The sequence below is a fragment of the Choloepus didactylus genome, chromosome 3, assembly GCF_015220235.1.
Source record: "Choloepus didactylus isolate mChoDid1 chromosome 3, mChoDid1.pri, whole genome shotgun sequence".
NCBI lineage: Eukaryota > Metazoa > Chordata > Mammalia > Pilosa > Megalonychidae > Choloepus > Choloepus didactylus.
In genome coordinates, this window is record NC_051309.1 from 184,861,509 (window position 1) to 184,889,134 (window position 27,626).

General features: G+C 37.1%; 1 protein-coding gene and 1 long non-coding RNA gene across 8 annotated transcripts in view; one reads left to right on the top strand and one right to left on the bottom strand.

Annotated features, from left to right (window-relative positions):
* On the bottom strand, positions 1-27,442 carry AADAT (aminoadipate aminotransferase). Of its 6 annotated transcripts, none has more exons than XM_037831013.1 (14): positions 27,374-27,442; positions 26,844-26,955; positions 26,037-26,205; positions 24,925-25,057; positions 17,306-17,380; positions 14,615-14,824; positions 12,183-12,248; positions 10,731-10,813; positions 10,179-10,275; positions 7,884-7,945; positions 6,941-7,005; positions 4,063-4,169; positions 1,226-1,327; positions 1-262 (listed from the first exon to the last, which is right to left on the bottom strand). In XM_037831013.1, exons 2-14 carry the CDS (start codon positions 26,908-26,910, stop codon positions 221-223), a joined length of 1,278 nt encoding a protein of 425 aa, XP_037686941.1. In that variant the 5' UTR covers positions 26,911-26,955; positions 27,374-27,442; the 3' UTR covers positions 1-220. The 6 variants fall into 6 exon arrangements, with proteins under 6 accessions (XP_037686941.1, XP_037686939.1, XP_037686942.1 ...); XM_037831011.1 differs by having other exon boundaries at positions 27,325-27,429; XM_037831014.1 differs by having other exon boundaries at positions 27,321-27,412.
* The window catches only part of LOC119530018, an 84,675-nt gene continuing 84,346 nt past the window's right edge, over positions 27,298-27,626 (top strand). The window contains exon 1 of one of the 2 annotated variants that reach the window (XR_005215998.1): positions 27,298-27,407. This is a non-coding gene — a long non-coding RNA (uncharacterized LOC119530018). The remainder of the gene's footprint in view (positions 27,408-27,626) is intronic. The other variant, XR_005215999.1, reaches the window with a different exon arrangement.

Here is a 27,626-nt window from a genome sequence, read left to right on the forward strand (position 1 = left end):
TTTTTGCAAGTTGAAAATTTATTAAAAGATCTAAGTGGATTATAAATATATTTTGGCAAGATGATAGATTTAAAGTCATTTTAAAAGTTATCTAGTTAAACTAGTTCAGATATGACATGTTTGATCCAATCAGTAAGGATAATGGCACTGTTTATTTCTGCTAAAACACAAAACTATTTTATCTGAAAAATCCAGGAGTCATATGATTAGTTTGGTTTATTTATAAAGATTCTTTTATAAGTTGGGCCAATCTCTGGAAAGCCTAAAATAGAAAAGAGATGAGAACAGATGAAATAGGATACTGGTAAGAAAAAGTCAGTCATAACTTTAGAGATTCAAACAAAGAGTATCCTTCCTACATTGAGATAAAGCAATGACAAGTCAAGTCTAATAGCTTAATCTGGGTAGGTGCCATCAGTGTTCACTAACATATGGAGAAATGAGTCTATCATATTTCCAGGATTTTTGTTTTGTTCTCTTAGCCCTCAGGATCATTATTTTCTATTTTTTTCCACAACATATTTTATTTTTCATATAATCTTTACCTGCATATAATTTTTATATAGTTTCAGATGTCCAACTCTTAATATATAAAGAAAAATGAGATTATAAAGTGTATATATATTTTATGATATGAGAAAGCAAGTAAATGAAGAACACTCCAAAAATGAGCATCTCAAGGGTAAGTATAAACTCTTCTCAAGGTTAATGGCACTGTTCAATTTACGTCTCTTCTGTTTGGAGTCCCAGACACACGTCCTTAGGATTTTGTTTCTTTGCTTCTTGTTATTTTGGTATAAGCTAGACTCTGTGATTAATTTGAGAATATTATCCTATTTGACCCATCCTGTTATTTTTTTCCTTCAAGAAAGAGACTGACAACTATCATGAATTTGTACTTTTGGTTCATGTCATTTCCATAAAGGAAGGAGGAAAAGTTTCTCTTCACAACGTGTTGGTAATCACTGTTCACTAAATTCTGAGAAAATATATATGAAGACAACAAAATCTAACTTCAACTTGGTCTTGCCATTTAGCCATAGAAGTCTAGCTACAAAGTAAAATGTTTCTTTTAATGTTAGTTTATGACCTTTCAACTAGTATCTGGTTTTTAAAAATCTAAGAAGACATTAAATAATGTGGAAACTAACAAAATGAACATATGAACCAAAAAAAAAAATAGAATTGATATCTGATATTACTGTGAAGAGAAGACTGTACTCACCACATCCATCTGTTCTGGAGAAGCCAAAGAAAAGGACACTCGAAAGTAAGGGCTAGGAGCTGAGCTATCAACGTAGAAAACGTTTCCAGGAATCATTAATACCTGAGGAAAGTTTATGGAAAATAGGTGATTTACCACTAGAGAAAAACCAAAAGAAAATAAAGGTAAACCTAATCCTGGAGTGAGGAAGGACTTTTTTTGGTTTAAAATCAGTGGAAGAAATCGCAAGAGGAAAATCAATTTACGTAGAAATTCTGTTTGCCATACAATAAACAAAACTAAAAGAATAGAAACTGGAAAAATATTTACAATAAATATAGCAAATGCTAACTCTGCTCTATCTATAAACAATGCACAGAAAATTTAAGAGAAACACTAATGTTCTAGCTCTAATGGGTTAAATTCAGCTTACAAAATAAATATAAATGGTAATAAACATGAATAAATATTTAACCTCATTAGAAAGGCAATATACACTCAAAATAATGAGATGCCACTTTCAAGTTATCAAATATGGAAGTGAGTTTTAAAAGGTGGAACCTGAAGGATAAGAAGATGTTAACCAGTCAAAACACTGGGGAGAGTATTTTAGAGAGAAGATACAGAATGCAAATAAAAACCCTGATATGGGAAGAAAATGGGTGCATTCAAAGAACTGAAAGAAGGTAATAAATGAAACAAATACATAAAGGAGAAAAAAAAGTGTTGTAGGGTGGCGTGTCAAGATAGAGCGATGGAACAACTGTTACTCTTGGTGACCACTGTGACAGAGACAGCTCACTGATAGCAAATTCCATTTCCTTTGCTTCCTGGGCATACAAATACACTCTATTTACCAGTCTCTTTTTATTTGGGTGTGGCCACATAACAATATTAGCCAATGGATGCGAGTGGAAGTCATATATGCTACCTTCTAGGTCTGACCCACTAAATTCTTCCCATGTGTGATCTACTGTGCTTTTTCCATTTTGCAGAGACCTTGGAATCTATATGCTGAAGAATGAAGAACAAGACAGAAGAAGCCGGGGTCTCTGAACAACTGCTTGAAGCAGAATAGCCAATAGATCACATCACTGAAATAAACTTCTATTGTGTTACGCCCTCTGAGATTTTGGGTTTTATCTTCTACAGCAGCTAGTGTTAACCAGTGCGATCATAATCTTCAAAAGCATTAAGTAACTACCTGTTGATATATGGTATAAATCTGGGCTCTGCCTGTTAAAGATGAGTTGGGAGTGAAATGGTTTGGGGCACTCGGGGGAAAATATTTCAAGGCACAGGAATTGTTTCTTTGTCTGGATTAACAATGAAATGAAAACCATCATTACCCCCAATATAGTGGAAAAGTTTGGGAATGTACTAGAAGCAAGCACCTGTGAGGGAAGGAGAAATTGGTAATAATTTCTTTGCAAGATGATCAAAATCTGGGCTAAGGTAGTGATTATAAAGTGGGAGATTATTTAGAAAATGTAAAGGTATAAGCAACAGGATATATGGCATAAATGAAGAAGACTGTAAAAGCTACAATAAAATATAAAGCCTGTATCCTTAGCACCTAGCTCATAGATACATACACAAAGGCACTTACCAAGTACTTTTGATGACAATGGAATTGATATGATAGAAAAGCCAAAAAAAAGTCACGTTGATTTATTATATTAAAATGTAATTCTTTGAGATAAGTCAGTTAAATATTAATTAAATATCTACCATGCACTGTTAATAAGATGAGAACAATTAACAAAGCACAAGTCCTGCCCTCAAATAAGGTTTTAGAGAGAATAAGTGACTCTTCCAAGGTAGTGAAGCAAGTACTGAGCCCAGGCAGTCTGTCTCTAGGGCTAACCTCCACACTACTTTGTCTTTTATGCTGTAGCATGTACTATGCTATTGTCAACTTAACCTGCTCTTGTCTATTTACTGCTTAAAGACAAATGTGATCCTAGAAATAGATCTTAGTGTATCAAAGACTGACAATATGATAAAGGAATCAATTAATGGAGAAGGGATAACTTATTTAGTAACAAAAATAACTAGATTTTCAACTTAATGCTCCAAAATGAAATCTAAGTAGATTTATGATATAAGTATAAAAGGAGAAAATTTAAAACTTAGCAAAAATTCTTGTGAGTTAATTTTTAGTGAAAAAAGCAGGATACAAACTTTTCTATGAATTTTAACCATGTAAAATAATTACAAAGCAAAAAACAAGAGAAGAATATACACAAGCTCTTCAAGAAAATTTTCACAAATGGTCACAAAATCTGGGTGGGAAAATTATGGGTTATTTAAAATTTTTTCTTTATACTTTTATGAATTTTTCAAATTTGCTACCATGAGTTTGCTTTACTTTCGTAATCAGGAAAAAAAATCCCTCTATTTTAAATACTAATGGTTAATCATTATCAAGCTATCCTTTCTATGTGTCAGGTGTTAGTCCAAGTGCTTTGCACATATTAACCTATTTAATCATCATAGCAACCTACAAGAGAGGGATTCTTCTTATCTTCATTGCACAGATGAAGCTTCGGCTTGGTAAGTAACTTACCCAAAGCCACATATCCAGTAAGCCAGGGAGTGTGATTCCAGAGACTGTGCTCTTTACTAAGCTAATCCGTGGCTGGGATGATACAATGACTTTATTTCCATTAATTTGGACCAGTTGAATAATTATGTAATGCATCATGATTTTAATAATGAGGCAGCATATCTGATATTAAAATATTATGAGTTGGGGTGGTGGACAATAAAAAACAACTCTGTTCATTTTTATTCAAGTAAAGAATTACTTTAAAGAAAAAGTATAACTTTTCTTTTAGTTTTCCCCTCTATTTTACCTGTTTCTTAATGGCTTTTTCTTCAATCAGTTTTTTCGTATCAGATATGCCCTTAATTTTAATCCATAAAAACATGGAAGCAGTAGGAACATGCCATTCTGCCAAACCTACAAACAAAAGAGAATAAATATTTTCCATAGCCATTTTTTGATATCAAATATATTGCTTAATGACATAGTGCAGTAACTGTAAACCATTGTTTCTGAAAAAGTTTCTTCAATGATAGCATGTCAAAAAATATAATTTCATGAGCCCTGAAAGTTGATGTTCTGGGTTTTATTTCAAAGAGTAAGTGAAGAGGTAAGAGGGAGGGAGACAGAACAGTTCATATGTGAGTATTTACAGTTTTAGTCAGTCTTAGGGTACTGCAAGGAATCTAGTGTCTTTCCCTCCTTTCTTCAGTGAGAACCACACTTAAGACAAATATGGCTGTTTCAATTTTAGAAGAGGATTTTTTCAAGACTTTTTAGTCTTCCAGTGTTTCAATAAATCCTATCATTTACATAATAGTTTAAAAGTTCAATGGATTAGAATTTCTTTAAGAATGTAATTAATTATGAAAAGAAGTACTTACAATTCAAGAATTCCAGACACATTTGCAGGCTTTATTGAGTATTAGGATAGAGAAATCAAGAAGGAAGGATAATTATTTTGATTTTAATTACTATCTTTTTTTAAGAAAGAACTCTTGCTACTGATTAAATTTTTTTCTTTGATTCCACTATTCGAAGTGGTAAAATAGTACTCTTATCAAAAAGATAATTCTGTTTTTAGCAAGACTTTCTAGGTTGAGGAATTGATATTTGTATTTTACTGTTATTCATAGCATTTTAAATGATATAATTAAAGCATGTAAATTCATTTGACTTTCTTCCATGTTAAAAAATTACACTTAAGCCATCCTGTAATCAAATTAGCAAAAGATAATATTAGACAAATTATTAATATGGTTAATTAGAAGGCTGATTAGAAGGTAAATAATTTATGAGATCTGCCTTAGATTGTACTATTTTATCTTTATACAGTAACTTGTTTCTTGTCTTTTGTTGTGTTCTAGAATGCCCTCCTTTTGTTAAAAACAAAAACAAAAACAAAAAGAACCAACCAGACATCTGACAAACTATTTGCCATAATATATGGATAATCTGGGCATACAGCCAAAAGCTCACAGGTGCTGAAATCGCTTAGAAAAAACAATGTTCTCCCCACAGGTTGAGTATATTAATTCAGAATTGTGCTGACTGATATTTGCAAATGTGGAGTCATAATGTCGTGTGTAAGAATTGAAGGATCCATAAGTCAAATATAACATTAGAGTTACTTTTTCCTTTTATCTTCTTTGCATCTCTACAAAGTATTCACTCTAGCTTGAGTCATCCAGCTGCCATTCCCTGTTGTCAGGACAGTCGCCAGGTTCTCTTACTATGGGAGCCACAGAACGGGGAAGTCCCAATGCTGTTGTTCCATCTGGCTTTCTTCTTTCAAATCTGCACTGACCATTAACTAGCCACTTGGTCAGCCTTCCTGCAGATTCCTTCAAGATGTGGTCACTCTACTTCTGCTCTCTTGCTAAATTATTGCTTATAAGTTTATCTTTAAGCATATCTTTGCCTTTCTTTTTGTTTTCCTTATTGGGATTTTTGAAGGCTTGGTCTTCAACATCTCCAGAGTCTTCCCTTTCTCTTGGCCAGCAGCCACTGTTCTTGATTCTCTGTGAGGTGTCTGCTCTGCTTTTGAGTATTTTTACAAGTACTCCCTGAAGTCTATGCTCTGCTCCTGGCTCTGAATTCTTTCCTGGCTGACTTTTCATCCCTGAGTGCAAAAGCATCTTTGCTGTTTCATAACAAACGGTCTCTTGTTTGTTGTAAATGATGGCATTAGTACACATTAGATTGAAGTTATCCTTTAGATCTTCTGTGGATTGGTAGTCATTGTTCTTCTTCTTTTTGTTCATGGTTCTAAAATCTATTGGGTGTTTGATGTCATGGATTAGCTGGGAACAATAATATCAGTCACTAGAACTGAAAAGAAAGCACTTGGGTCTTTTCTCTGTAAATTGTCTCATCAGTTGATTCAAAGCTTCTAAAAGAGCTGTCTGCTCTACTTCTTGTTTAGCTCAAGAACTTGTGAGAGGCTTCTGAGGGGACAATTCCAGTCTCGGGTCTGATGCTGGGGGTCTTTTTCTGCCTCCTCCTCCACATACTCTCGACCTTGCTTCTTTTCTCCCTCTTTCTTTTCCTGGACCGTTCCTCTCTCCTTTCTTTCCCCTTTACTGCTTTCTATCCTCGGGGTTCTCATGATCATTTTTTGTCATTGAAGAGGCTTGAGTTATGCCCTGAGCTGCCTGTGGAGAGCTTGGTGACTCTGTTCCCTCTCATCTGAAGCCCAGCTTCAAGGGCTTCACTACATGCTCCTCACAGAGGTGTCCATCTGACTTGCACTTCTTGTGCTTTTTGCCCTTGTCCGTCCGACTGGGCTCCACTGCCAGCCTCCATGTAAGCACCAGGCTATGTGGTGCTGCTCCTGGTCAACAGTAGGTGAGCAGATGTCAGAAATTGGCTCGTGAGACCCTGCACTGTGAGGCAGGTGGTCAGCACAGATGGGTGGTGCTAGGACCCTTTGGATGAGTTTTAGACTAATTGATTTTTTTAAAACCACAAATTCTTTGCAGCAGACTGGTGTAGCAGAGATATGGAAAACTGTGCCAGGGTTGCAGACTGTTACTTTTAAGATCATTTATAGGATAACATTTTCTTGGCAAGAATATTCCTGGATTCATTTCTTTTCCATTGGGATTACAAAAATAACATGTACCCTCTCATATTGGTGCTACTATTAACCACAAAGAAAGGATGCTTCAGATGTACATTCCACTCACCACTCAGCCACTTCTCTGCAGCTTCCACTGATGCATCCCTCTGCTTTCTATAGAAATCAGCAACCCTAGAAGAAGAAAACAATGAAAAGGATGTGTTCAGTACATTGATTGCAGAACTAAAAATAGCATTGGGTCTTATGAGTTTATAAGAATTTCTTTTCTATCTTGATTAAAATGTTGAATGTTTGATAAGAGAGTAGAACATATTTATTGACCCATCTTGTGGTTAACATTTTTCCCACTGCATTTTTCCAATGAAAACTAATAAAGTCAAGTCCATTTCTAAGTAAAGTATGGAATCTAAAATGTAGTTCTAATAGAAGTAGCAGGATTAGTATATATGTTTAGTTCTTCAACATAATGTTTGTCATTTGCAGGGTAGAAGATGTAGGATCACAGAAAACCCCACTATTGAAATGATGAATCCACTGGTCTGGGAAATGATACTCCATTTTTCTTTACTTCCGAATGGCCTAAACAGTGCCACATATTCATAAATAAAGTAATTTCATAACTTGCACTAATATACTGATTATTTAGGCAAATTGTGTTGTCAATCATCTATACTTAAGCCAATTCCTGTGTCATGTGTCCCTTGTGGCTAATTGACTGTTCAATAAAATACTCACATATATGAGTAGTATGCCCTCTAAATCAGTTAAAAAAGTAAATCCCCTGGTGGGAATGTCAGATTACCTCCTTAGTGGGTGAGGATTGCTTTCAAAGAATACATCCTCCACTCCTACCTTGGATACTCCTGGTAAGACTTTCAAGGTCAAGAGCTAATAAAACTTGAAGACATTTTGCTTTTAATGGACTGTTCCTATTGCCCACCTTAAGATAAGCAGAAAGGGAGAGTGATAAATCAATACTCTGGGTGCTCTGTACTATGTCCACTGGGCTACTATGTTACCTACAAACATTTTAACAAATGAATCAATACCTATCTACATGAGCCAGAAAGCCCTCTTCTCCCCACTGGTGTAGAAGCTGTGATATCAGAAGCTAGAAGAGATAAAACAGTAACAAATGTCATGGTTCATCACTTAAAATGTGTTGCCAAATGTAAAAGCAAATCACTTATGATTACGTGCAATCTTCCATAAGATTAATAAATGTTAATTAATAACAATGGCAACAACAATTATAAAAATAACAAATGCTTACATAGTGCTTGTTAGGTTCCAGGCCTTCTTCTGAAATATTAATATATTTTAACTAACGTAATCTTCACAATAATCTTGTGAGGCAAGTTATTATTTCTACATCACCAACAAGGAAATTAAGTTGCAAGGGTTAAAATAAGCCTTTTCCAGGCCACACAGCTAGACTCAGAGCCCAGACTCAAAGTCAGGTTGTCTGGCTGCAGATCCATGGTATCAGTTACCACTCTACACTGCCTCTCTAAACATAAAATGTCTTTGGAGAATTTTAATCTCCAAATACATATTAGATTTGGCAGTTCTAAATGTTATAAGTGGATAGTGAAGTTTTATTGATAACAGATAAAAAAAAAATGAAAAGTCCCCAACATGGTAAAACATGGGGAAATATATACATCTGCACTGTATGGAATATAAAATATTAAACACATGCCCTTTTCTATGCAAAAATTTCCATTCGAGTTCCTCAGTAGCAAGTCTAGCCTTAAGAGCTGATTCTCAAGATTCCATTAGGTGAAATAAGCTTCAGTGGCAGAGAGATTCCAAAATCTCACTCTGGTTACCCTGGTGGGCACTCTTACACACAATATAGACAACCCTTCTTAGGTTCTAATGAATTGGAATAGCTAGCAGTAAATACCTGAAACTATCAAACTACAACCCAGAACCCATGAATCTTAAAGGCGATTGTATAAAAATGTAGCTTATGAGGGGTGACAATGTGATTGGGAAAGCCATATGGACCACACTCCCCTTCGTCTTGTTTATGGATAGATGAGTAGAAAAATGGGGGAAGAAAAAAAAAAAAAAGGCACCCAATGTTCTTTTTTACTTTAATTGTTCTTTTTCACTTTAATTTTTATTCTTATTATTTTTGTGTGTGTGTTAATGAAAATGTCAAAAATTAATTTTGGTGATGAATGCACAACTATATAATGGTACTGTAAACAACTGAATGTACGCTTTGTTTTGTATGACTGCATGGTATGTGAGTATATCTCAATAAATATTAATTAAAAAAAAAAAAGATTGCATTAGGGATGGATCCCAAAACTTCCCAAAGGTTGTAAGGAAATTCATATTCTCAAAAATCAATTTTACTTTATTCTAGTTAAAATACATTCCAATTAGTTTCTTTAGGGGAGGTTAGCACACGAGCAATGGAGGCAAACAGGAGTCATCAGGTAGGTTTGGAATCCTTGGTCTCATGAAAGATTCTAAGGCAATGAAGCCAAAGTTATATTACTTCATCATGTTCAGTTTTAGTTTGTTCATTCAACAAAGTTTTCATAACAAATTCCAAAGCTAGATGCAAGGAACACGAGATGAATGATACATTGATCCCCAAGGAGTTTGGGCTAAGCCTCCAAATAAAACCAGGTTAATTCAAATCTCATTTGATTCCCAGAGGAAACATCTGGGGGATCAGGTCCTATAATTAAGACTATATTGGACCTGGTGATTCAATATCAGTAATTTTTTCCTTCTTGCACCATAACTCAACCTTATTTGCCAACATCTATTTTCTAATTATGGGATCCCTGGGTCCCCAAGTGTCTTGAAGACTGCACACAGCAGTTTGCTTGACCTAGAAAAGTCAAGGTTTGACCTATTTTCCTTGTAATATCAGGTGCTAAATGTAATCTATACCCAAAACTACCTTCTCCCTGAGACTCCCTGAGATACTGTTATCTACAAAATAATCTATAATCCTCCGTTCTTCCCTGTTGATTGCAGGACACTCCACTCCCCGCCTTATGCTCTCACACCCATTGGAATGTCAAGCCCTTATAACAAGCTTACACAGCCCCCCAAAGGGCAGACTATTTCCACATCGTGCTCTGAACTCGCCATCATTCAGAGCGGCTCCTGAATCCATTCAGAGAAGCTCCTGATTTCAGGGTAATGTGACTCGACTTCTCCACCCTGTAGGTAAGCCCCATAATCAAAGCTCACATCTCAGAATGCGCCTGGTGCTTTCTTTAGTCCTTTAGACACAAAAGCCCTCTTGGACTGTGACACTAATCTTATCTGATTTTTTTTAAAAAAATGTCTATTTGCTAAATTCTCCTTACCTGTGCAAAAGTGCTGGGGTGCATTGTTGAAACTTGCACATGTAAAATAACTCTCTCTATTAAGGGTTTTGGACCTGTTATAAAGCCTATTCTTAACCTACACAAAAAGAGAAAAGGCATGAAACTAATCATGTATTAACAATTAATACATACTAGTTTAATGATTTTATTACAGAATGAGTTGTGACCTGGGACGAATGACTCTAGATGATTAAAATATTATAATAAAACTATCTACTTCTTATTTAAAATAAAAATTTAAATTAATATGTACATTTAAAACACAACTCTGACCAGATATTTTCAAATGTTCTGTTTTAAATATATGAAACCAAAAACCTGACGAATCCCACTAGAACTTCAGATTAATGATCAAGTAACTTTGACTGCTAGAGACAAATGGAGGGAAAAAAGGCCTATGTTAATATTAATAATCAAACAGGTATTTTAGGACAAATGGAATATAAACATCTTAAATGAAAAAACTTATTTGGATGAAAAGATACTGGAATACAGTCTCTATCTCCTTTAGATAGAGAAATGAGGACTTACCCAGAGGAGAGGACTTTTGAAAAAGAGTCAGCTCTGATGACACGACCATCAACATCCATGGAAAGAAATGTTGGTGTCCGGGACTTAAAGTGGAAAAAAACAAAACAAAACCAAAAAAACTGTTGGTTTGAAAACTCTGTTTATTGCAGTATGATTACTTTGTACACCAAATGGAGAGGGCATAAATTGGATAATAGTAGCACAACCCTCTCTATTACCTTTATCTCCACCCTTTAAAAGGGACTATTGAAACAGAGAAGCATGATCTTTTATTAGCATCTGTCTGTCTTCAGGGCTTCTTCAAAACCCACATAAGAAAGAGCTTTTATCATTTGCTGAAGGTGCCATTATTATGAATTTAGGGAAACCTCAAAAAGTCCCTCCTTGTCCCCATAGTTGGAACCCAGGATTAACAGATTTAGAGGAAGGAATCACAAATAACTAGTTTGGATAAGGTAAAAATGAAGAGGGTCAGCTGTATTCAGGATAGTTTAGAGAGAGAATGCTAACCCTGAGAACCAACTGGAAAGATAAAATGATGAAGATAAGAAATGAAGAGGAGGGATTTGGTCAACATGGAATACCGATTTCAATATCTACTATGAAAGTGGATGCAAACAAGAAAGGGAGCCAAGATCTTGCTGAGAGTGGGAGGGTAGGTAGCAGAAGTAATATTCAGGCAAACTAGATAAGAGAAATAAAGAATTCTTGTTTCTTTTCTGTAAACTGAAAGTGAGGATGGAATCAAAGTACATGCTCTCTGCAATATCAAGAACAAATGAAGATGGTGAATGCATAGTGCTGGATTTTAAGGAATCAGGCTTTGGGAGTCTGTACCACTATACATGTCTGTTCAGAAACAGTAATCATGAAAGGCAGCACACATAGGTAGTGAGAAAGAATCTGACAACACAGTATCCTGCAGATAAGATCGAGGACATGAATGACAGGGACAATGAATATGTGGCACATTCCTGTGTCTATGAAGGACATTACCAATTGAGCACAGTTCTCTTTCTTTTTCAGCTTACACACAGTTTTTCAATCCTTTCCAAGACATCATCCAGGCAGCTGCTACCAAGAGACTGAAGTGGACAACCAAGATAAAACCCATCTGACATCCCAGGTATGATGTTTAAGAAGCTCTGAATCAGGATTTGGAGTTAAAGATGACCATCAGCCCTGATTCAGTCTATACAGAGAGCCAGCTACTATTTTGAAGGTGATTGATTTCTGAGATGAGCAGTGATACCAAAAATGAATAGCACTAATTCCAAAATAAAGCTGAAAGATGAAAAATTGAAGTAGTAGCAAATTAATAATAATCGACTTAATTTCAATGTCAAGGTGGGTTAGTTCTGACTCAGCTCTCTCAAGCTAAAATCAGATGTAGTGCAATAACTTATGACAACTTATCTTCTAATAGTGAAATAAGTTCACATTATAACTTACCTTGTTGAGCTGGAGAAAGTAGTAAGGATCATCTTCTATTATGAGGAAATCATATTTTCTTGCCAGCTAAAAAGGTAAAAATAATATATTTATTTCTTAAGAATTACCTAAAATTAAAATAATTTGGAATCTAATATTTTGGATCTACTCATTCACTCACTCAAGAAGATTTATTGAGTCTAGACAATGAAGACAAAAGAGATGAACAAGTAGGAAAGGCTCTTGTTCTCATGGAGTTTACATTCTGGTTGGGGAGACAGACTATCCATAAACCAGCAGGTTATGAATAGAGGAAACATTAAATGGGGGGTTATAAGTGTTAGGCAGAGCATTAAAATGGAGTAATGTGTGAGAGAGAGTAACAGGGCAGTTATTTCAGGTTGAATTATGGTGAAGCCCTTCCTGGTGTGGTAACACTGGAACTGAGGATGAAAGGAAGGAGCCAGTTGTGCAAATATCTGGGAAGAGGACTCTAGACTGAGGGGAGAGGAGCTCAAAGGCCCAGGGGTGAGAAAAAACTTGGCACATTTAAGGGATAGGAAGAAGGTGAGCGTAGCTAGAACAAGTGGGCAAAAGCAAAGAAGGATAAGAGATGAGGTTATAGGATAGATTGGCTAGATCACCTAGCTTTGCAAGGCAGATAAAGGAACATGAATTTTATTCTAACTACGAGGGGAAGCCACTGTAGGATTCCAAACAAGGGAACACGTGACTGGCTTTACATTTACATCTCAGCAGGGAAGGACATGACTGGCTGCTGTGCGAAGAATGAATAAGAGATCAAGAGTGGGATGCAGCAGGGGTCCACTGAAGAGGCTGTTATAGTAGTGGAGTGACAGGAAATGTGGCTTAAAAGATGGTGATTATAATGGTGGTGGAGAGAAACAGATGGATTTAGATAAACTTGGTAGAAGAGGTCATAGGATGGATTGAATGTAAGGGGTGCGGCTGGAGGGAGGACAGAAAGGAAAGGAACAAAAGATAATTGTACATGTGGTAGTATTTATAGAGACAGAGAATATAATGGGATGTGAATGGAAGGTTAGGGGTGGAGCTGGGGAAAATCAAGAGTTATGTTTTGGCCAAGTTGAGTATGAAATGCCTATTAGACATCTAAGTGGAAATTATCAAGTAGGAAGTTAGATACAGAAGTCTGGAGTTCAGAAGAGAGGTAGGAGCTGGACAGTACAGGAGTCATCATACAGAATAGAATTTATAGTTATGGAACTGGATGGGGCTATGGGCAAAAGAGAACTTAAGAGAGAGCTCTGGAGAATGTGAAAAATAAGAATAAGACAATTTTTTGAACATACATATTTTAGGAGTAAAAGAAACTACTTGAAATATTTCTTATGATTCTATTGCACATGATCATAAATAGCTTAAAATGTGTTTGATACTTGTGGTACCTTGGAATTAGGGACCTCGAAAACATGTTCTTTATCTTAAACCATTCCTGTGGGTGTAAACCCATGGTAAATAGGACTTTTTGATGAGGTTACTTCAGCTAAGGTGTGCCCAAACCGAATAAGGGCGGACCTTAATCCAATATGGCTGAAGTCTTTATAAATAAAGGAAATTGGACACAGAGAAGAAGCCAAAGAGATCAGCCAGGATGGAAGTCAATGGAACCTGGAAGAGAAACGAGAAGATAATGCCATGGGCATTGCCATGTGACGGAAAAGCCAAGGAACCCCAAGATTGCCAGCCAGCCAGAAGACACTGACCCGAGGAGGAAGCAGCAAGTCTTCTGGCCTCTGAAACCATGAGCCAATAAATTCCTGTTGTTAAGCCAACCCTTTGTATGGTATTTGCTTTAGCAGCTAAGAAACTAAGAAGACACATTTCAAAAAGCAGTATGTAGTGAAAAGCCAGGGAGCAATCAGGTACATAAAAGAGACTTTACAAGGGTGCATTTCTCTTATTTTAAAAATATTTCTGTATAGCTCAATACGTATTTGATACTTAAAAAAAGGTTTATAGTGAGAAACTAGGTATAGTCAGATGTTGAAAACAGATTTTTCAAAAGGAGCATTCCTCTTATTTTTCAATAATTTCTTTGTAAGCTAAGATGACAAGGAGAAGGAAGGAGAAGAGACAAGTTAAAAACACAAATATAAAATAATGAAAATCAGTCTTGGGGCCAAATATGAAATAACCTCATAAAATTGAACAGTAGGCCAAGAACGTTTTTTCTTTTATATAAAAACATCAATTAAGAGAAAAGAAAAATCCCATAAGCAGTTAACAAAGGCTGTTGTAATCTACTGTGTCTAAATTTATTAGGACCTGTGGCATAGATGATTTCTTTTAAGTAATAATTATCTTTTTTGAAAGTCAGAGGTTAATAAGAAAGGGAACTTGCACAACACTCTAATAAAAATTTAAAAAGAAATAGGAACATGTCCGCACAGCACATTCTTTTATAATACCTCATAGATTTCCTTTTTGCGGTCACTTGTTAATGAAACTCCAGTAGGGTTGTTGCCATTTGGGACAGTGTAAAGAAATTTGGGGGTCTTTTTTGTGGGGTTCTGTGAATCTTCTGGTTTCCATTTGGAAAGTATTTCTTTGAGGGACTTTGGAATAATCCCATTTTCATCACTGGGAATATTAATAATGTTGCAGCCTAGTGGATGCAGCTGTTAAACACACATGAAAAAGAAAACACGAGAGTCAGACATGATTATAAAATGTTAAGTGCCATTGAATTTTCTTATACTAACTGAGAACATTACCATTTATGCCCTTAAACATATACAAACCTACACTTGGCTATAACTCCAGAGGGTTGAGGTTGTATATTCTAATCCTATTGTTCCCCTGGGGTAGATTCCATTATTGTTCAATAATATCCTGTCTCTTCCCAGATGAAGAAATCGATCCATTTTTTCTCCACTACCATTACTATCTGTTATGTCAGGTGTGGTCATGTGTCTTGCTCTGGACAATAAACTGTGACCAGAGTGATTTGTGTCCCTTCAAAGTAGAAGCTTTAAGAGTACAGCTTGTGGTTCTCTACATCTCTTTTCCTTGTGCTACAAGACTGGCAGTGTTCCAGATAAAGACTGGTTCCACCACCCTGGGGTTTGGAAGGATGATGACAAGGAATAGACCTGCAGCTGATCTGCAGTGGATATGAGAAATAAACCTTTCTTTGTAGCTCTAAGCCACTGAGACATAGTGATCATTTGTACACAGTATAATCTAGCCTCTTCTGACTGAATTCTCTATAAAGTTAGAACTGCTCATAAAGTAGGTGTCTGTTGATGAATATGTTTTGACAGAGTAAATGAATAACAAAATGCATACACCTGCTAAACTGATTCATAAAGTAGTTATAAGCAGAGGTAATATTCAAAATATTTAACAATGGCTGTAGCATGGGTACTGATCCATCAGAACATAGATGCAGGCTGAGGCAGGATCCTGGGGCTCCCTGCTAGGCCGGCATTAACCCTGGATCATGGGAAGTTCAGAGTCATCCTGGGGGTGGGCCAGGGAAGCCAGAGCAGTGATAGGGCCCTATGAGGGACAGGGCAGCAGCTCACCAAGCAGTAAGGAAGTATTTCAATATCTGACCAACTGCTAAGGCTGAACTGGACTTGTACAAAGACATAGTTTTATACAAATCTTGTGAGATCTCATTCATGGATGAACATTAAGGAAAAAAAAATGGAACTTAAGAAATAGCTATAATTGATTCAGGTCCTCAGGAAAGTTTTCAAAGGAAAAGAAATACCCTTTATAGCAGTCAATGTGGAATTACACACTAAATGGGAATAATCCAGACCTTCCTTATGACAAATTTAAAAGGACTTAGACTTATAAAGCACATTTACCACGGAAAAAAAATCAATATTGGGCCATAAAATGAACACATATTGCTTATTAGCATCTTTCTTCATGGGTTGACACAGATTGCTTGTGTATGTGAAAATATTAGTGCGAGGGTATACGCATGCTGTGTATGCAAGCACCACTTTTACATTTATTGGCATTATGTAATCTTAAGTCTTGGGAGTTAATGAAAATAAATAATGAACAGTATCCAATCATTAAGAGAAAGCAATTTTTTAAATGTCAATTTTATCCCCATTTAGGAGTACTGAGAAGATATGCCTTTCATTAATAGCTGATTGTTTATATTTTGACTTTTACAAAGATAACATTAAATTTGGGGGGAGAAAAAGAATCCATGAAGTTAGAAATAAAAGAGCATGAAGATCATCTCATTCAGTTCCTCTGTCTGAGCTAGAATTACCTTCACAACTTCTGTGCTGGGTGACAACTGAGTCTGTGTTTGGTCACTGGAAGTGAAGGGGAATGCTTGACCTCCTGAGGCAGCCAGGTGAGGCTGGCTGTTAAAAGTTCTCATATTGAGTTGAAGTTGTTTTCCTTGTAGCCCTCCTGCCCCCACCCATGTTCTATCAACCTCAGGACATGCACAGATAAATCTAATTCTTCTGTCCCATGGCTAACTTTCATGCACTTGAGGACAATTCTCACGTCTTTGCTGAGTCTTCGCTTTTTGGGGAGAACAGCTGCAGTTCCTAAACCATTCATCACATGGCATGGTTTCCAATTCCCTATTCACTCTGGTTGCTCTTCTCTGAATCTGCTCCTCTTTGGACAACTATCTACCCTAAAACAAACCTCATTCTCATTAGTGTGGTCTGAACAGTGTAAAGCAGAGCCAGATGATTAGGTTCTTCATTCTGGATTTTACAGTCCCATTAATTTAACACTGGAGTAGAAAGCCCTAATTATACATTAGCCTATAGCTATATTAAATTCATATATAATATGCTTATACTTATGCAGATGGTAATAAAAGATAGTAATTAAAACTAAATTTTTGTAAAATAAGTCACATCTTAAGTAAAATATTAGGAAAATCAGACATGACTTTCCACAACTTAATTTTAGCATCTATAAATATGTATTTCTAAAAAGAAACATATTGATAAGGAAAAAGGTACATTTAACGTATTTCACATATATCATTTAAGATTATCTTGTTTACTGATGAAAAACGCCATTTTAATTTTAAAGGGACAAAGACAATTATAAATGTGCAATGGTTTCTTCTTCTTATTATTATAAGAAAGATGTATACTCACAGCTTGAAGTGTTCCTGAATAGACAGGTTCATTTAGGAGAATGTTATCTCCAGGATTGATGAGCATTTCGAACACCTAACAAAAGAAGCACAGGTTAGCTGTGATAGTGGTGTTTCCATTATCAGAATCCCCCTTTTTAGTTTGAGTTCCTAGGAAACTAGGGCAGGGGTTGGCAAACTTTTCCTTTTCCTTTAATAGGCCATATAATAAATATTTTCAGTTTTGTGGGCCACAGTGTCTCTGTTGAAACAACTCAGCTCTGTGGTTGTAACTGGAAAGCAGTCATGGGCAATATGTAAACAAATGGGTGTGACTGTATTCCAATAAAACTTTATTTACAAAATCAGGTAGAGGGCTGGATTTGGCTTACAGGCCATAGTTTGCTAACCACTGTTCTATGGTAATGTGAAAAAGGCCATCACTTGTTTGGCTTCTTAAATTCATTTATTCCTTTTATTTCTCCTCTGAACAAATATTTATGGAATGTGTACTATAAGCCAGGCCTGGGTAAGGTAATAAGCAACGTAGACAAGGTTTTTACCCTCATGGTGCTAAGAGCACACTGGGAGAACAGGCACTCATCAAATAATTGCTAACATAAATATATAGTTAAACACAGAGGTGAGTCCTATTAAGTGTACATAGTTATAAGAACTCTTTGTAGAAGAACCTGGCCTAGTCTGGGCGTTCAGGGAAGGCTTCCTGGAAGAAGAGATGAGTTGGTGTAGGGAGTGACCACAGGTACATTCTGAGGAACTGAAGGAATTCTGTGGCTCGAGGCAGAGCAGGTCTCCATACAGCACTCAAGCAAAGGGGGGCCAGTAAGAATTTTAAGCAAGGGAGTGGGGAGGGGTAGCCCCATCCATAATTCGATATGCATTTTGAAAAGATCATTTGATGCACTATGAAAGAATAAAAGAGTGACAATACATGTGGAAAGATTATTGTGAAGTTACAGCTGTAGTTCTGGTTACAGATAAGGGTAGTCTGAAGTAGAGTAATGGGGGTGGAATTGGAGAGAAGGGGGTAGGTTTGAGAAGTATTTAGGAAATGAAAACCAACAGAACAAGATAATGGACTATAGGGGAGTGAGAAGAAGGTGCTAAAGATGACTCCTAGATTTCTGGCTATGGGGCTCAATAGATGGTGGTGCCATTCACCGAAAAACAGAATTGAAAAAAGTTTATATCTGAGAGAGAAGATGAGTGTGTTTTGGGGTCTTTTCAGTTTGAAGTGCCTTTAAAATATCCTGTGTTGGTGTAAGGTGGACAGGTGGACAAACGGATTTGGAAGGAGCTTGGGAGTTATTTGCACATGTTGATCACATAGGTGTGAATGGAGGTACCTAGAGAAAGTGAATAGATTGAGTAGAGAAGAGGGTCGAGGACTGAGCCTGGAGGAATTCTAGCAAATAATAGCTAGATGGAGGACGATACTGCAAACGAGACAGAGCAAAGGGGCTGAAAGAGAGCCACACAGCATAGTGCTGTGGGAGCCAAGAGAAGTGTTTCAGAAAGAATGGAAAGGTCCGCAGGGTTCAAGGATATTTAGAGTAAGTAAAGTCTGGAAAATCTTAGTCGATTTTGCAGACAACATGATGCCCAAAGACATCATTAGAGCGAGACAACAATTTTCCAGCCTAAATCAAAGAGGTCTATTATGACTGGGTCATGCAGTTACAAAACAAACACCCTCTTACTTTGTGACATTTACAATTCCCAGTTCAAACTTCTCTTTCCTATTATTTTAACAACCTACATCTCACAACAAACAGTAGGGCCATTATCAATTGACTTTTGCTCCCCAGTTTGGCTTGGGATGTTCAATGTACCTTTTCTTTATGGGCTTTTGGCATCTTATGAAAAACAGTTCTCCTTTGAAAAATTCCTTATTAATCAAAGCTTTACAGGGCATCCTGGGACCAAAGAATTCACTTGGTTGGCATGTGCATTATCAATAGAAAACAATTCTAATTATACACATTTTCCACATCAATTAGGGACACATGAATGTCAAATATCCTAAATTACAAAGGAGGATGGTTCATCATCTGGCAGCACTGCTTGACAGATGTAGACAGAAACACAAGAGCCTAAAATAACATTGATCCTGGAGAAAAAAAGTGAATTATTAAACCTAGATTCCCACTAAGTCCTGTCATAAGCACATCTTCAAATAAGCAAATTATTGATGTATTTGGCCATCAATGCTATCCTCTCTTTGATATATCTGATATTGCGATAGAAATGGAAGAGACTGTCTTGAGCATCTTTCTGGAAGAAGTGTTTATAGTATACCTTCCTAAGAAAAGAATTTCATTGAAAGGGACTTTTTCATATTAATCCATGGAATCACAAATGCTTCTCTCCAAGCAAAAACTCAAATAATAACCAATCCTTTTATGTTCCCTAATTAAATACAAAAACGGGTGAAAAATTATAGAGATTTTTATTGCTACAATAGTCTGTAATAATAATTTTATTAAAAACTCATTAAAACCATCCAGATTATAGCTTTCATATTTATGTGAATAGAAAGTTACTGTGGTTTAAAATAAATAAGAGTAATATTTTATCTAGATGTGAAGACTGAATGTAAAGAATCTTTATCTAGCACTAATTATTCATGAAAAAGAAAAGAAAAACAAACAGATGAAACTGAGGATGATAGGCATACCCTCTTTATTGAGGGGAACCAAATACCCAATGGAGGTTACATCTGTGGAATTCTTGGAACCAGTTCAAATAGGAGCTCAAAAATAGTTTTTATTATTGTTAGCATATATAAAAGTAGCAATTGACAAGTTAGAAAGGGGCAGGTGGCCAAGAATTTTGCTCTCAGATTTGAGATATCAGTCTGTAATACCTGAGAAGACAACTTAATAGAAATCCTGTTGAACATTTGTATTTGCCTCAGTCTGACTACTATATATTAGACTACTATATTAAAATTTTATTTTCTCTTTTTTCATAGCTTTTATTTAACTAGTTCTCTTTTATTATCTCTAAACTTTAACTCATTTCCTAATTATCATGTCTCTTTTTAACATTTCATTTTACTATTTTATATAATTACATTGCTCTTTTTTTTTTCTATTTAAATTTTTTAGCTTACTTTTATTTGCTAAGCAGAAAGCTCTGGCCTCTGGTTCCAGTTCTGACAATAGCCCCTTTCCTAAACAAGGGAGTCCAGATTTCTTGGCCTGTAATGGCCTTTCCAAGTCCTCACACTAATTCCATGTTTCTTCCTAAAGCAGGAAACCTTGCTGAAAATTTAATAATCTTGTAGCCATAAAGGCCAGAGTTCTTCTAGTATAACAGAACGTTACCACTTTCAAAATCAAAATAGATAATTTGTGGAAACGATCTAAGTTAAATATCACTCTTAGCAAGGGACATATAAATTTCCTTTCCTTCAAAGATACAGGAGTTATATATGGCGAAGTCCAAGTTAATTCCCCTTGCTATTGGGGGAGGGGAATCCCTGAGCTTTCACAGTTGTATATAATCAGAATTTATTTCTTCTCATTTTGGTTTTGAGACAGAGAGATATCGTGACACTGTTCAAGGCCATCCCATCAAGATTCATAGTGATTATTTGGACTTTTGCTTTTAACTTGAGAAACTCGAGTCTTTTACTTGTGATACTTGGGATGACTATTTCTAGAATGTTGAAAATTAGGATTGAGTATAACACAAACTTTATCCACTTAGGTAGGATTATGAAAAGGACTTTGGCCAGATTTAGCCCAAATTGCTATTTATCCAAAAGAGAAGTGGACAAGTCTGGAAATAACGTCATCTCTAGGTCATGGCACCAGTGATGATTACTGCAGTCAGGCCCTCTTTATTTATCTCCTGATTTTTGGGTGAGCATTTTATATTTCATGAGAAGTTAGTATTTCCTTTTGTACCATGCCTGTATCTTTTTGTACTGCTTACTATTTTGGCAAACCAAAGGGCTAGTGAGGTAAAGGAGGGGGCATGGTTATTTAAAAAAGCAAAACAAAACAAAAGGCAAAAAATAGGAATGGAAACCTGATTCCAACTTCATATAAGAATTGCTTTTATTATCAAAAGGAACTTCTAAAAGTTGCTCTTACTGATGTTTATCTGAGTCAGGATCTATATTTTCTGTAGCACACTAGATAATTTAACTTCTATGATCACTTTCTTTGAACACCATAGGTGCAAGAAGCGGTAAATGGGAAGCGGGATTTGGTAAGATTGTACAGGCTGGGGTGAAATCCAGACACATCCCAGAGTGATATGGGCAGAGAGTAAAAGTGCATTTGTGGGGTCCCCCGAGGAACTGTGGAGAAATGCTGAAGTGTTGGACTTCCCCACCTGTGCTATTGCTGATTTTCCTGCAGACGTTGAGGACTGACAATTTGGTGGGCCAAGCCCTCGATCTGGGGGCTTTCCCCTGAGGCTAGTTGCTGCAAGGGAGAGGCTAAACCCACTTATAATTGTGCCTACAAGTCCTCCCCAGAGAGCCTCTTCGTTGCTCAGATGTGCCCCATCCCCCCCAAGCCCACTGGGCAGGTGAACTCACTGCCTTCTCCCCTACACAGGATGGGACTCCTAGGGGTGTGACTCTCTCTGGCAACATGGGAAATGACTCCTGGAGATGAGCTTGGGCCCAGCACTGTGGGACTGAGAGGATCTTCTTGACCAAAAGGGGGAAGAGAGATGAAACAAAGTAGGGTTCCAGTGGCTGAGAGATTTCAAATGGAGTCGAGAGGTCACTCTGGAGGGCGTTCTTATGCGCTATACAGATATCACCTTTTAGTCTTTAGTGTGTTGGAACGGCCAGAGGGAAATACTTGAAGCTGTGGAACTGCAACCCAGTGACCTTAATTCTTGAAGACGATTGTATAACTATGTAGATTGCATAGTGTGACTGCAAAAACCTTGTGGCTCACACTCCCTTTATTCAGTGTATGGATAGATGAGTGGAAAAATGGGGACAAAAATCAGATGAAGAATAGGGTGGGATGGAGGGGATAGAAAGATTTAGATGTTCTTTTTTGCTTTTATTTTTATTTTGGAGTAAGGAAAAGTTTCAAAAATTGATTCTGTGAGGAACGCACAACTGTATGATGGTGCTGTGAATAACTGTACACTGTAGATGACTGTAGGGTGTGTGAATATATCTCAATTAAACTGTATTAAAAAAAGTAAATGAACAATGGGAGGAGGAGGGGAACAGGATGTTTTGGATGTTCTTTTTAATTTTAATTTTATTTTTTGGAGTAATGAAAATGCTCAAAGTTTGTGATGATGAAAGCACAACTATATGACGATACTGTGAAGAATTGATTGTACACTTTGAATGATTGTATGTCATGTGATTATATCTCAATAAAATTGCATAAAAAAAAAAGTTAAAAGTTGCTCTTACTATCTCCTGGTAAAACTTTTACTCTATCTTTTACCACTCCCCAAAATATAAGTCCCATGTATTTTGTGTCCAGGTAACCGTAGGTCCCTGAAAGGACTACAAGAAATAATAAGCTTCCCTATGCTAGAGAAGGGGTACAGCAAGTTAGATACCAAAGAAACCACCTAAAACTCTGTAAATTAGGATTCTTACTAAAAAAACTTCTAATTGAGGCAAAACCAAAACAAAACCTAATAAAACATTAACACTAGAGCACAAACCACTGCTCAGAGAAATTAAAGAAAACCTAAATAAATGGAGAGATCTACTAGAATTCTTTATTTTGAAAGAAAATTATGTCCCACAAACATGCATTTGTTGCAACTTTATTACATTTTCATTGGCCTATGATTCTGTGGGCAGGAATTTGCCTATGGGTTGCCTACATGAGCTTAACAGATACCTGGTCATTAGTGTTTCTGTAAAATATTCACTCTAACACTATCAACCCAATAAGGCAGGCAAAAATGATCTTAGCAGGCCAAATCACAATTATCACAGACTTTTCACTTTTTAATTTGTATTTATTGTGCTGATTATACTTTCAGATTATTTGGATGCTTTTCTGTCACAGGGAAAAGAAAGATAATTACTCTATGTACAAGGCAATGCTATAGTTATACTCTGAGTGACAAAGGGAGGCTGTAAAAATAAAATTAGGTAAGCCATATAGCATTCTGATTAAGAGCACAAGCTCTGAAGTCAGGAAGCCTGGGTTCAAGTCTTGGCTCTGCCAATTACTAGGAGACAAGTTAGTTAACCTCTTGGTTACCTTATTCAGTAATTGGAGATAAGAGTCTCTACCACTTAAGTTTGCCATGAGGAATAAATGAAGAAATTCACTGTGCCTAGCAAAATGCCTTCTATATAGCAATTGTTTTGCCAAATGTCAGCTATTATTACCTGCTGTCAGAAGGAAGGGCTAAATATTAACTCTGACAAAACAAAATCACTGTTGTTGGCAGACAATCTGAACATTCAAACAAACAATATAAAATTATTTCAAAGAACATGATATTTACAAGTTTACCAAAACGCATTCTGCAATTGGTTTATCCTGGCAGGCACATTAGGAGGCAGTGATGCTCAAAGTTGAGTATGAGGTAGCATGGATGGGCTTTTGGTCTTGTTGTTGTTGTTGTTTCTAAATGTCTTTAATAGATGGTATCTACTTATAGAATTTTTGGCCCAAATCATTTTTGCTATGCATGAGGATCTTTGGATTTTCAAACAAGTGCAAGTGCTGGACTATATTCAAATCTACTTCTTGAGAAAAATGTAGGCTGTGCCTGTAGCTTTTCCTGGAGACTACCTCTGGCTTAAGTTGTAGTTAGAATTATAAAATATTTAAATTTTTCCTCTTAACTGAAGAACAGGTGACATAAAGAATCACTTACTGAACACAAAAGTAAAATAAACTTCACAATTACATTGTGTCCTGTTAAGGAAGAGAGACAAGGGGAATGGAAGTGGAAGAGAAGACCCAGAAAGGAGGCAGATGGAATAACTGATTGAGAGAGAGAAAGAGCTAAGCCAGCGAGAAGCAGAGACACAGACACATACATAGATCCAAAGAGGCACAGCCAAGAGGGAGAGAAGATCCAAGCAGTGATAGGCACACACATGCAAAGGAATCACATTTTCATCTCAGAAGTATTAGGATATACCCTCTAAAGAATTTAAAAATCATACTGAATTTTCATAACTAAATGCAGAAATCAAAGATAACCTGAATCTTTGGGTCAGATGAAATTAAGGAGTGTCCTACTAAGATTTTGGTAGGAGATTGCTCTTCTCACAGTGGGAATCTTTTCTTAGTGAGTCATAGCTCTGGGTCATTGACCATATGATTTATGTTTAAGAAAAATCAGGCTGGTGAATGAAATTAAGGGCAGATAATTTCTGAAAGTCTTTGTGTTTTCAATGAAGAAAACTGAAGGGAAATATTGATAGATTAACTTAACATATTTCCACTTGGCTTTCGAGCTCAGTCAGAACACACACACACACACCCCTACCTCTCAGTATATGTTATATCTTTAAAACAGGGAATCTGTTTATAATCTAGGGGAGACAAGAAAAAATATCAATAACCCACAAAATATGATCCTATAGTGAGAGATGACTGTACTTATGAACAGATTCGATTCTATGGGTATTTTTCCTTTCAGTCTTACCTTAGAAAGACCTTCTTGGCTGCCACATGTGACACATATATCCATTTGTCCTTGACTGGCAGGATAATGGATAGTGGGAGGATTATGCAATTTTATTTGTAACTGTGTTAGCCAGGACAACAGCTCTGGAATTCTAAAACATAAAATATATTTTCAAATTTGTAGTAGTAAAAATCATAGTTGTAATAGACAGGAAATAAATGGAAGCTTTATACCAGGCACTGTTTGCATTCAATTTAACCCTCAAATACTTTTTGCCAGTACTGATATCCCCATTTAAAAAGTGATGCAAAACAGAGAAATTAAAAAATTCACGTAAAGTCATTCACTCAGTGATTGAGTGAGCTGGGATTTCAATCCAGATCTTTCTTATCTCAAAGCCTGCATGCTTTTACACTAGAACATTCATTGCATAATTGATTCTTTGCTCTCCTTAGGAAGATATACGTAAGTTACCTAGAAGTTCAGACTCAATCAGTTCTTTGTATCATGCAAAGAAAAGTCTTATGTATTTCATACATATAATTCACATATGTAATATATATTTCAATATTCTTTTCAATTGAAGATCAAAGAAGGCTTTAATAAAGTATAATTTATGGACTTGTCATAAATTATCTTTTAGCATTGGAAGGAGACCAGCTAAAGAAAGTCTTAAGATATGGGTTCCAGCTTGCCTTAAGAAAAGAAATTAATGACCCTTGAATCTATGATGGGAATATATGTGCACAGTAGCCTGTTAAGAAAGGGAACATCATTATTAGAAAATTTCCCTTGGAGTTGAAATTGCTGCTGTTGTTTCCTGTTTAACCCTCCTTCTTTCTCCCAATCTGCTTCTTCACTCAGTTATCTCCTCATATTTTCAGATTCAGCTCAAAAGGTGCTTCATTCCAGAAGCCTTCTCTATTTTAAGATTAAGGAGCAGTTACTAAGGAGTGTTAAGAAGTGTCTGACATCCCTGTTACTCTTAATTATTCTTTGAAATATTTTCCCCAAATATTCCTAACTATTGAACACCCAGTTAAAAGAAGACATAAGTCATTCTATCAGGGAGCTTTGCACATCATTTGTGAAAATGACCCAATGTAATTATATTATCTATTGATAACTACCCAGCACTTTGAGAATACTGAAGCGCTCTCTTCATCATTTCTTCTCCAAACTGGATCGTCTTTCCATTTTCTATGGTGATACTAGCAGTCTTAAAAGGAAAAGTGTTCGGATTTGGTGCTCCAGGAGCCAAGGAGATGAGCGATTTTGGTGCCTTGCTCAATATAGCAGCTACAATAAACGTGGAAGAGAAGAAGAAACACTTTTAATAAAGATAGAGATATTTCAGTGTGCATTATAGTTAGGGAAACTATTAAGTTGTATACAATGTTAACCTAAAATAAACATACAGAACACCTTTTTCTGTGTCTACTTGCTGGTGGAAGCAAAAGGGTCAAAAATGACCAACAGGAAGGCAGAGGATCAGGAAGACAAGCAAAAGGCCACAATAACAGACAAACAAATGGCCTCCTCCATTTAGCCCCTACCTGCCTGTCAAGCTTCATCCCCACCCCTTGCTCTCACATTTACCACGCCCTCCCAACTCCACACACAAATCCAACTCCACACACAAATGCACACTTTCACTAACCCCTACACTTTATCTCAGAAAGCGCCTTTCCTGATAGTATGCCCCCTTCTGTCCAAAGAGGTGTCCCACAAACAGCCTGCGCCTCTCTCCATCACTGCTTCAGCTTGAGTTCTTTGAAAACAAGGACTGTGCCTAATTCATTTTTGCACCCAAAGGGTGGCTCACAATGAGTTTTCAAACGAAAAAAATACAACCAAGAGGTGACCGTAGGGGCCAATCTTGGAGACCCCGAATACACACCCACCCCAGGAGGAGAGGCACTATCCCCACTACTCACTCAGGACTCGAATCGGAGAAGGGTTTCTTGCTGCGCTCGCGGCGGTGAGAAACCGTGAGTAATTCATGTCTTTGATCCCCAAGTACCAAGTTCCTTCTTCAACTGTTGAGCACTGGAAAAAACCAAACAGCCCTGTCAAGTACTGCCTCCTAACTCTGAAAACGCCACGGCTGTCTGCACTTTGGGTCTGGATTCACACGCGCAGAGCCCGGAGAGCGCTACTGTCAGCCTCTAAGTCCTAAACGGGTTGCTAGCAGTCGGACAATCTAAGGAACATTCGCTTTCCCTCCCGAGCCTTTGTCCCGGCTATGGGGCCACCGCAAGGGCCGAGGCGCGGTTTGCTAGCTGCGGGTCTCGCCGCGCCCCCTCCCGCCCCGCGCGGTGGCCTATGGCCGGGGTCCTTGCCCGCGCCCCTCCCGGGCCCAGTCAGCGCCCTCGCCGTGCCGCGCATGTGTGGAGACGTCGACCGCGAAGTACTTGCTCTTCTGGGCCAGTGCCTGAATCCACTCAAAGCGAGTATGAGTGTTCACCTCGCAACTGGGAGTCGCGGAAAGAAAGCGTCCGGTAAGCGACAGCTTTGGTTACTTGCTTGTCGAGGGGGGAGCCGGAAGTCCGCCGCGATCCTAATCCTTGAGTACCACCTGGCGGCCGCTCTGGTTCATTGCAGCAGGCTCCCTAAATTGCCCCAAACCTGGCGTTGCAGGACGCGTTCCCATCCTGGAGGTTACCTGTTTCCCTCCAACAGGGCGTACAGCGCATTTTAACCTCCTCAGACCATTGCTG